The sequence below is a fragment of the Nicotiana tomentosiformis genome, chromosome 7 (genome assembly GCF_000390325.3).
Source record: "Nicotiana tomentosiformis chromosome 7, ASM39032v3, whole genome shotgun sequence".
Taxonomy (NCBI): Eukaryota; Viridiplantae; Streptophyta; class Magnoliopsida; order Solanales; family Solanaceae; genus Nicotiana; species Nicotiana tomentosiformis.
In genome coordinates this window covers 117,469,892-117,481,319 of record NC_090818.1, presented here as the reverse complement: position 1 = coordinate 117,481,319, position 11,428 = coordinate 117,469,892, and the positions used below count along the sequence as shown (strand labels likewise).

At 36.9% G+C, this 11,428-nt stretch overlaps 2 protein-coding genes across 3 annotated transcripts; one reads left to right on the top strand and one right to left on the bottom strand.

The window, feature by feature from the left end:
- Positions 1 to 655: 655 nt before the first annotated feature.
- On the bottom strand, positions 656 to 1,183 carry LOC138896258 (uncharacterized). The gene has a single exon (XM_070181054.1). It carries the CDS (start codon positions 1,181 to 1,183, stop codon positions 656 to 658), a length of 528 nt encoding a protein of 175 aa, XP_070037155.1.
- Positions 1,184 to 2,469: 1,286 nt separating this feature from the next.
- On the top strand, positions 2,470 to 9,997 carry LOC104120751 (serine/threonine-protein kinase-like protein CCR1). Of its 2 annotated transcripts, XM_070181880.1 has the most exons (3): positions 2,470 to 5,087; positions 7,854 to 8,624; positions 8,701 to 9,997. In XM_070181880.1, the coding sequence occupies exon 1, from the start codon at positions 2,696 to 2,698 to the stop codon at positions 5,006 to 5,008; it is 2,313 nt and encodes a 770-aa protein (XP_070037981.1). In that variant the 5' UTR covers positions 2,470 to 2,695; the 3' UTR covers positions 5,009 to 5,087; positions 7,854 to 8,624; positions 8,701 to 9,997. The 2 variants fall into 2 exon arrangements, with proteins under 2 accessions (XP_070037981.1, XP_018621914.1); XM_018766398.3 differs by having other exon boundaries at positions 7,854 to 9,997.
- The last annotated feature ends 1,431 nt before the right edge of the window (positions 9,998 to 11,428 follow it).

The window sequence follows — 11,428 nt, the reverse complement described above, 5'->3', positions numbered from 1 at the left end:
CAATGGGCACACTGAGCACTTTTCATGTACTACATTATTGACTTTATTCTTTAAGCTAGGTATATATCGCATTGCAACTGCTGATGGATGCCTCATCCTTAGGTACCATAAATCTGCTTCATTTCCTCTTCTAGTTACTACTGTTCCTACTGTGGGTTTGAACTCCCTCTGTAGAATGTGAAGACCATTACTTTCTCTACCAATCCCTATTACTTTGCCATTGTAAAGTCCATAAAATACACAGAAGTTAGGAAAAAAAATGACTGAACACAGTAGCTCCTTGGTTAACTTTGACACTGAAAGTAGATTAAATTTGAAGTCTGCGACATGTAATATATTTTTGATTTTATGACTCCCTAAAATCACTGTATTTCCTGCACATGCTATGGAAGATCTACTTCCTGTTGACACTTGCACTCTACTGTCATGTTGTTTTTCTAAGTTCCTTTGTTCTTCTAATAGTTTCTTGCATGGTATAATATGATGTGATGCTCGAGAATCAATTATCCGCTCACATGCATAGGTGTTAGATAACAATGTAACAGTACCTGCCATCACATTTGAGGTACTGTCACTTGATGTGGCTTGTTCAGATGGCCCATCAACTGTGAGTATTATTCTTTAGTGAAGAAATGTCCTTACAGCTGATTTTCAGTTATTGCATTATTGGCATATGGTCTGAATCTTCCACTAGACTGTGCTCTACCACCCAGCTGGCATGTGTTTCCACCAAATTGTTCAATTTTCTTCTTATAAAATCTGGAGGGTATCCTACAATTTTATAGAAGTTTTCTTTCAAGTGATCCTTGTAACCACAGTGTGCACAGATTAACCATGTGCCCTTTGGTTTGAATCCTTGTGTCTTTCCTACTAACATAGTGAGTGGATCCCTGTGAGTGTCTACCACACCAAGTGTTCTTTGGCTTTCTTCCTGAGTCACAATCGCATAGGCTTCATTAACACTATCTACTGGTCTCCTTGCAAGTATGTTACTCCTCACATTCCCATAACTTTCATTTAAGCCCATAAGGAACTGCAACACACGTTGTGATTTCAAGTGTTCAACTGATGGCCTTGATTCCTCACAGTCACAGGAAGAGATTGGAGCCAAAATATCCAACTCATCCCATAGGTCTTTCATTTTTGTGTAATAGTTGGTCACTAAATTTTTTCCATGCCTCATTGTTGCAATCTCAGTCCAAAGGTGATAGATCCTTGTTAGGTTTGATCGATCAAACCTCTCCTGAAAGTCATTCCACACCTTTCTCGCATCTGAGGCATAAAAAATTCCTAGCATTAATTCGTTTGAAATTGTACTTCTAATCCAAGACAATACTATCGCATTACACTTTTCTCATTGCTCAACTAATTCACCTCTGTATCTGGTCTTAGTACAGGAATCGTCTACAAATCCAAGTTTACCTTTTCCTCTCAAAGCTAGCTTTATTTCCCTATTTCAGAGGACATAATTCTCTAGCCATGTGAGCTTAATTCGGATCAAAACTATCCATGTGAGCTTAATTCGGATCAAAACTATCCATGTGAGCTTAATTCGGATCAAAACTATCCATGGAGTATCTCCTGCTTGAAGAAATAGCGGGTGATTATGATCAAGCGAGCTTACCTCATTTCCAGCCATGTCTGCAGAAATTACTTACTGTAATTAGCTCAATTTCGCCGGAGCTGATCCTCATGATCGCCGCTCTGATACCATGAAGAAATTGACACAGAAATGGAGCTTCACTGCTCAATCAATGGAGCAGTAGATTAGGACACATGCAAAGATGAATATTCTGGAATCAAAAGTAGAGGATGAAGAAGAGAAAGATATTTTTTCTTATTTTTCAAAATGTACAATGACATCCTTTTATAAACTAGTACAGGTTGTATCCTCACGTGCACTATATGTGCAATTAACCACCTCTAATAGTAATAACTAACTCTAACAGATTAAGGAACTTTAACAGTAATTAGGCAAGCTAACTAAGCTGATTACTGTCACTATTATTTCAATAATAAGATTCTTCCACACTTAACCAAAGGTCTCAAATTGAGCCCTTGAAATAGAAAAAAATCTTGATAAGGAGCGCTTCCTCTTTTAATGGGTCTCACGTGGTACAAACCTGGATTAGTTGGTATTGCAGTGTAGGCACCGAAAACCTAATAATAAATTAAAAAACACTTATATTTTGGGCAAAGTACAAAATTGGTTGGTTGGCCGAAATTAATGGTATTCGCTAGTCAAAATATTTATACTATATGTATATAATACACAGACATATAAAAATATATATTTTGTCGGTTATTCTGAAGTGGCAAAAAATATCCATTTCTCTTATATTTAATTTTATAATATTAAAGTATTTTGACGTTTGTAAACTGTAGTAGATTGTCCGCAAATCTATTCTACTAGTAAAGTACTAACACGGTATTGAAATATTTTTAACAGTGAGCTCCCCAGTAACTAACCAAAGTAAGAGTACTTTCAATTTCTTAACGGTCCGCCCAACAACAAAACTGTAAAAATGGCGACACCCACGTTGTTTCATCATCAGCATTTCCAGCTGAAGTACAACTCCCAACTTCTCCAAAAAAACTCCAATCTTGATCAATGCTCATCACCTCCAAAAACTCTTCTCCTTCTACTACTCCATGACTTTACACTTCTCTGCTCATTCAACAAATACTTGCAAATATGACCACCCTTTTCAATCTTTCATTTTTCCATCTTCTTCCCTTCATATTATTCCTCAAATCTGCATCTGGGTTTGGTTCAATGGGACCTATTTCAGCTGCTTTTGGTAAAAATGGTTTTTTTTGTGCTATTGATGCCAGTGGCAAACAAGATGTCATTTGTTGGGGCAATAAAACTAATTCCTCTGCTGCAGTACCCAACTCCTCTAACTACCCTACTGATGTTCCCCCCATGGCTGCTCTCTCTGGTGGCGATGGTTTTCTTTGTGGCATTTTAGCAAACACTTCACAGGCATTTTGTTGGGACTCTTTAGGTTCAAGGTCTGATCTTGTTCCTACTGTGTTTAAATCCAATGCTTACTCACATATTGCTGCTGGAAAAAGTCATGTGTGTGCTATTAGGGGACCTTATTATTCAGAAAGTGATTGGGGTAGTGTTGATTGTTGGGATATTATTCGAAAATCGAATGATAATGATACTTTTATATCAAGGGAGAGTTCTTTGTTTTATAATCAGTATACTAACTCAACTGCTTTTAAAAAAATAGTTTCTGGAGATGGGTTTAGTTGTGGGGGTGTTAGGGATGGAGGGATTTTTTGTTGGGGTCCAAATTCAAGTGGCCTTGGAAGTTCAAGCATATCGGAGAATGTTCATGTTTTAACTGCAGGGATTGATTCTGTTTGTGGGGTTTTAGAAGAGTCTAATGAGGTCAAATGTTGGGGTGGTAATAATGCCTCGTTTGGTAATCCTCCGGTTGGGGTGCCATTCGTGTCGTTAGCAGCTGGTGTGCATCACTTTTGTGGGATTCGAAAAGATAATCATGGGATTGAATGTTGGGGAAACTATAATTCATCTTTGATTCCAAAAGGATCAGGCTTTCTTGCTATTGCTTCCTCTGATTTTATCACTTGTGGTATTAGGGAAGGCGATTTAGTTCTTGATTGCTGGTATACGAATGTTTCATCACAAGTAGATTATGATCCGCCGTTGCAGCTGTGTAGTCCGGGCTTGTGTACTCCTACTAGTTCTTGCGGGGAAGGAAAATTTTCTTTTAATGCAAGCCTTCTAAATGAGCCTGATTTGATAAATCTGTGTCTTAGGAAAGATCTAAAGATTTGTTCACCTTGTGGGGTGAATTGTTCCGAAGGATTCTTCCCTTCTAGCTCTTGTACTGAGAATGCAGACAGGGTTTGTACACCTTGTTCTCTTTGCCAAAATAGCTCTTGTTCGGATGTTTGCAGGCTTCAAAACTCAGCAATGATGAAGCATCAACATCAGCATCAATTGCGTCAACTACTGCTCATAGTCGGGTCTTCTGCTTTGGGTTTCTTGTTATGTTTAGTTGGGTTATGTTTGTTAATCCGCATGATAGGCAGCAGAACTAAACAAGGTGGAAAGAACCAATTCGCCTCATGTATTCGCAAGCCCGAGAAGGAAACTGATGCAAATACCGACCCTCATCCTCCTGTGTCAGTGGCACCGTGTCCGGGGGAAGCTCAGGTTTTCCGACTCTCAGAGTTGAAAGATGCCACTAACGGGTTCAAGGAGTTCAACGAACTTGGAAGGGGAAGTTATGGATTTGTTTATAAAGCTGTTCTGGCTGATGGGAGGCAAGTAGCAGTAAAGAGAGCCAATGCTGCTACGATTATACACACCAACAGCCGAGAGTTTGAGATGGAGCTAGAGATCCTCTGCAGTGTTCGCCACAGCAGTATAGTTAATTTGTTAGGTTATTGTGCAGAAATGGGGGAACAGATTCTTGTTTACGAACTCATGCCTCATGGAACGCTTAACGACCACCTCCACGGTGGTCTTTCTCCTCTGAGCTGGAACCTTAGGCTGAAGATTGCAATGCAGGCTGCAAAGGGGATCGAGTACCTTCACAAGGAAGTTTCTCCTCCTATTGTGCACCGTGATGTGAAGAGTTCGAACATTCTCTTGGACGCTGATTGGGGAGCTCGTATTGCAGATTTTGGACTGCTTACACCTAATGAGAAGGATCTTAATGGAGATGTGACGACTGATGTCTATAACTTTGGAATCGTGCTGCTAGAGATTCTTAGTGGAAGAAAAGCTTATGACAGGGATTGCACACCTCCAAGTATTATTGACTGGGCACTGCCTCTGATCAGACAAGGCAAAGCAGCTGTCATCATAGATCGTTATGTTGCTCTTCCAAGAAATGTCGAACCTCTACTTAAACTTGCTGAAATTGCAGAGCAGGCATTACGGGAAAATCCTGCTGAGCGCCCTGATATGTCGCATTTGGCACTTCTGTTAGAGCAGCTAGTGAAGGATGTAATGATATCATAACCTTCTTGTCGGAATCTTTATATTAGTTTTTTGGTGGATTGAAATTTTTCAGAAAACAAAATCAGAGGATAGCATATTGGTGAGTAACGCTCTTCTGCAATTGTACATTTCTACGAGCTGCTTGTAAATTTTGTGCTTATATTTTTTGTTTGCCACATTCTTGGACAAATGTCAACAATAAGTTTTCAACATTTTCTTATAGCAATGAAATATGTTGTGCTGCATCAAATTATCTTTTGTTTAGTATCAAGGTAATGAGGCGTTTTCCACATTTCTGAATAATGATATAGTTTTCTTTGTTCACTGAGTAGATGGGACGAGACAGTAAAATTTGGCATAGCGTACCTGCTAAGATAGATGGCAGATAAATAGGGAAATCTGGTCATTCAATTTCCTATTGCCCCATGATGATGTAATTTACGCCATAGACAACAATAATTCACTTGAAAATACTGATTTTGCAAAATTTTCTCTTATTTCGATAAATTGATCAGTTAGATGTTTTTGCATTTAGTATCAAATGAAATATAGTACTGTTGTTCAAAGGTGAATCTAGAATTTAAACTTGATGGGTTTAGCTTTTAAGGTTCTTAGCACTAAACTCATTATACTTCTGAAATCATGGGTTCAACAAATACTTGTGATATCTAAAAATCATGAGATTGTAAGATTTGAAATCACGGACAGGTGAAAACTGTGGTGTTGGCATATCCCCTGAGAGAGCCTGCTCAACACAGAAAGCTGCTCGATAAGTTAGCCACTCTTTGAATCCCATGTTACAATGTGTCATTGACTTAATTTTGTCCATTTTATGGGACTTCTTCTGTAGATCCTGTTTAAGTGCAGCATCAAATTTAATTAGCATTTTTAACAAGGCCAGAAGAATGATACCTTTTGCCTGCTAATGTATAGAGATGTTATCATCCAGGGGCTTTGTCCATAAAATTCGCTCAAAAAATGAACATTGTGACATTGCATTTCATAAATTTGGGCAGAGAGATCTTCATATTATAATATAGATTTAAGATACAACTGTATTTTACCAGGGTGCATCACATCTCCAAGAAATATGGTTTGTAGCAGAGTTTATTATGCTCTCAAATTTTGTCCTCTGACTGTTGTTATTGCCTTTACTGAGATGCTAAAAGACTATTAGCAAGGTCACATGTTACAAACTAAATGAGTAGGAGCAGATTCTTAGGGGAAAATCTAACTTCTTTCCTTGCTCACCAGCTAATATTATCAGAGAACTGCCTCTTTTCCCCTGTCCAGCGTTGCTGGCATTATAGCCGATTACAACAACAACAACAACAACAACAAAACCAGTGTAATCCCACAAATAGGGGTCTGGGGAGGGTAGCATGTGCACAGCCTTACCCCTACCTTATGCAGGTAGAGAGGTTGTTTCCGGTACATTATAGCCTATTAATGTTAAGGATTATGTCCGAGAGACTACTTATATCATTAATTTGTACAAAAATTCTTCAAAGTTACTTGTGGATAGACCTTTGATTTGATCTAGATCTGTTAAGGAGAACTATGACCTACGGGACAAAAGAAAGTTCATGAATCTATAGAACCAGAAATTCTTTTTTTGTGCATCTTTTATTGTACCAATAGGGTTAGTATTAGATGAGTAGGAAAAGCAAAGGTTCAACTAGGATCGGGGCACTTTGTTTATTGGCACTAATTCCATAAAGTTACAAATATTGAATGGTCCTTTTCAAAAGAATATTCAATATATGTAGCTTTATGGAATTAGTTCCAATCAAATAAGTGTCCTTATACTAGTTGAACCTTTGTTTTTCCTACACATCCAATAGAATTTTGGATATTCATGTTAGCCACTCTAGTTGTGTGCATGTGCGAGTGTGTTGGTAATAAAACTAAAGCACATATTCTTTTGCAAATACAACAACAATAACATATACATTATATTCCCACAAATGGGGTCTGTGAAGGATAGTAAGTACACAGTACTTGCCCCTACCTTGTGAAGATAGAAAGGAAGACCTTCGGCTCAATAAAGCAAAATCACAACAGTTATGATAGAGAATTATATAAAAGGAAATAGTAACAACAGCCAGAAAAAATAGAGTCGAAGCAAAGGAAACATCAGGTAATAATGTCGATCTACAAATAGGGAACACGAGGATAACACTAGATTTACAGGTAGGGAAGGAAGTACAAGTTTGGAAAGGAAAAACGCTCAATTACTTACTAACCTACAACCTTAATTTTCGACCTCCACACCCTCTTGTCAAAGATCATGTCCTTGGTAAGCTGAAGATATGTCATGTCTTGTTTAATCTTATCTTATAGTGAAACGATTTTAGTGCCGCACCCCCCTATCACATTCTCCCCAATAGTAAAACGATTTTAGTATCATATACAGCATATTTGTTTAGATGAATAGACTTTGTTTTAAAGCAAAAACATTCAATTCATGGCTTTATGAAGTCGTCAACAACAACATACCCAGTGAAATTCCACGAGTTGGGTTTGGGAAGGGTAGTGTATATGCAGCCTTACCCCTATCTTTGTGAAGGTAGAGAGGTTGTTTCCGATAGACATGGCTTTCTGAAATCATAGGACAGAATAATGCTCGTTATTCTGTTCCGGTGGGCTGTCGAAAGATTAAAATAGAAGCTTTTCTGGTGTAGAAACTGAAGTTAGTTGCTAACTGCACTGAAGCTGTTAGAAAGCAGTTTCAAGAAACCAGTTGTGTGGCTAAACTACAAACGGTACATAAAAACTAGGATGCTTTTCCTTGTTTTTTCTTATGTTTCTGGACAAATCTGGAAACCTTTTTAATCATATTAGACGTTTCTTTCCCTTTTTTCAGGCCGAAAGGTTGAGATGAGGAAATTGACAGAAGGGAAATGAAGGAAAGAAATAGTACGTTATGCTTTGCACCTCTCATCAAATACTTCCAAAACAAAACAATTTAAAAAAGAATGCAAAGTTACTTGCTTTATCATGCTGGAAAAGAAAAGAAAGGTGATTAAGTGCTAAAAACAAAATGGAGGGGTACAAGAAACATATGTCCCTTTAGCTTTTGACTGTGAATAACTGCTTTTCAACAGCTTCCTAAGTTTAGAAACCCCCACTAAAAGGTCAGTGCTTCACCAATTAGAAGGAAAAATAAAATAACAAATCAAGGAGTTCTTTATTGAGTAAGTGGTTTCTTCAGCTATGACCTTTGTACTAAATTAAAGGGTAGTCCAATGCATGAAGTATCACGCGTTTAAGTAAGGTCCGGGAAAGAGCCGCACTCAATGGAGTGTGATGTAAGCAGTCTACCTTAATGCATTCCATTGCTCGAACCCGTAACATTTGTATTAAACTGCCATCTCAAAAGATGGTAGTTTTTCAGTGAGAAAAAGTTGATTGGAAAAGAGAGAAAATATGGGAGCCAGTTCAAACTCAATGAGTTATACTGTGCTTGTTCTACCTTTTAGTTATAGCCGCCCCTCCTTTTCTTTTTTCCCTATAAATTCTGTTGCAGAGGACACTTTAGCCTATAACATTTTGTAGTAGTTTCACCAGAACCTTGGCTATACAGAAAATCAAGACAAGTTGTTTGATTCAGTCTAGAGTCTGGAAATCAAGAAAGGTAAGTATCATAGGTAAGTAGGTAGCATCTAGAATAGAATTCAGAGCAGCTAAGAAAAAAATATAGTACCTTGCAGGCCGGTCCTCATTGCACACTAGCTGGTCAGTGGGGGTAAGAGAGTGTTCCGTTGGTGTTCTCAATCTGATTCAGTCTAGAGTCTTAAAATCATGAAAGGTAAGTCGCTTGTTTTCATGATATATAAATACATGCCTGGCTCCTTGTATGCCACTTGCATTGTTCCACCAATAATTGATGGCCTTTTCAGATGGCATGCTAGGAGCCATGCATGCATGTTGAGCTTCAAATCAAGCATTTTTTGAGTTGTTTTGAAAATTTTCACTGGCAACTTTGACTCGCATAATCTTCTTTTTGTGATTCTAACAGTTTGAGATTGAGACGTAGTAGTTGTTATAGTATAATATTCATTAGTGGCAAGTCTTGCCTAGTGATGTACGACACATGATTTTATGCAAGCAATGGCCGATTCATTGTCACAATTCGGTTTGTAATTGTGTTTAGGTCTAGGACTGCGATCGTTTTAGGCTTTGAATTATCTCACAAATTAATATTTATTTTCTATTATTTTCAAGAATTTTATGCCTATTTGTATATATATGTATTGTTCTTTGTAAATGTCATCTACATTCACATATATAAGAAAAGTTTTTGCAAAAGGGTGTCACTGCCACTAGTCTTCCCCTTTCCCAGCACTCCACCCTAATCAAAGGTAGGAGAATGAGTTGGTGGCAGAGTCGGATTCAGGATTTAATTCCTATGGGTTCAACTTTCAAGATTTTTAGCATTGAATCTATTATATTTTTAAAGTTATGGGTTCATATCTACTATTTTTACAATTTTAATAAATTTCTACATATAAATTTTTACTTTGCGTCGAAAGTTATGGGTTCAATTGAACTCGTCGGTTCAACGCTACATTCGCCCTTGGTTGGTGTAATGTGGCTTATGGGGTTAGCGGCAGAGCTAGAGTTTAGGTTATGCGTTCCGCTGAACCTAGTAACTTTAATCCAAATCTTGTATTTGTCTTAAGAAATTCTTTCTTTCTCTTGTTTAACTTTAATCCAAATCTTGTATAGGAGAATGTTCTTTCTTTTCTCTTGTTTAGCTTAAAAGTGAGTATTAGAAGTAGAACTAAATTGTTCAAAAATACATGGGCAAGCATGACCATTTCTTAGCAAAGAAAGGTAGGAAAAAAACATGTAATCATGGTCAATGTTGGATTCTGTCTTCTTTCCTTTGGATATTTTGGTTTGGTTTATATAAAGTAGTAGTAAGTACTATGTTAGAACTATTCAACATATTATTCTATGTGGAGCCAATGAGGCCAAGTCCAAATCCAAGTCTTTTTTTATGCAGTCATGGTCTTATAGATGGTTTTAATTTGTTAGTACTTGGTCAATTGACCAAATTTCCATTTGTGTGACTAAGGACAATGTCTTAATTGGACTGGTTATCTGATTTTAGTGACTTCTCCTTTGACAGGCAAGAAGGATCCTACTAGTTTAGTTTCTTTACCATTAATTCCCCAAATAGTTTAAGTAATAGTATACATTATTAGTGTAAAGAATCTTTATTCTATGAGGTCATCTTAATTGATATCTACAGAAGTCTATTAGTTTAGTAGGCATTTGGACATAAAAAATGTGATTTTTGAAGGGAAAAAAAATAGTTTTTGAAGTTAAGTTGAAAAAAGGTATTTGAAATTTAAAATTATATTTTGCACATGTATTTCACTTGAAAAAAATATTATAATTTTATGAGAAGAAAATATTATTTACTTGACAATGAGGTAAAACACACTTTTTTCAAATTTGAAACTCATCTTCAAATATTCAGTTAATGTATAACCAAACAATGTTTTAAAGATAAGTTTCGGAAAAAGGGAAGGGGAGGGGGATTTATGGACAAATGGGTCCTTAAATTTCTTTACCATTCCTCACAATGGAAAAATTCAAACTCCCTTCTTCTTTAAATTTTATGTCACGTAATTTAACTTTTTTGAGGTCAAATTGCTAATTTTCCACTTGAAACCAATAAATAGTATAAGTTAAAATCATAATTATATGAACTTGATAATAAAAAATAACATCAAGATACTTGCTTCCAATAAAGGTCATATTTTCTAAATGCTTATGATGAGATGTTTTAAAAATCATGAGCTAAATAATAAAATTTGACCCCTAAAAAGTAAAATCTCACCCGCAAATGTTGTTTACCTTCATAAAAATATTTAAAATGTGGTTAAAAGGTTTTAACATTGTTGAGGTTTTAATTTAAGATGTAATATTCTTAAAATGAGGGTGAATGGGAAATGGAGGGAAAATGAAATTTTGAGTAAAATTTTAAGTTTCCCCTCTTAACAATGAGACATTGTCCCATATTGGAAGTGGAAGACATTTTTGGTGGGTATATATATAATTGCTCTTCTTGTAGCTCTTAAAGAGTTAAGAAGAAAGCAAGCCTCGCGCCGCCGTCGTCGTCGCTCGCTCGGCTTCGGCTTCGGCTTCGGCTTCGGCTTCGGCTTCGGCTTCGGCTTCGGCTTCGGCTTCGGCTTCGGCTTCGGCTTCGGCTTCGGCTTCGGCTTCGGCTTCGGATTTGGTCAAATGATCGATTGATTGATTAATTTTTTTGGACCAAATTTATTTGTTAATAGTAAATATTAACCAATCGATATGCTTTTCAGAGAGCATGGCACACAAGTTATCAACATCATCATGGTTTACTACCATGTTTGCTTGACCCCTTTTCTTGTCTTTCTTCGGAGCACGTTAATATTAAATTTGCTA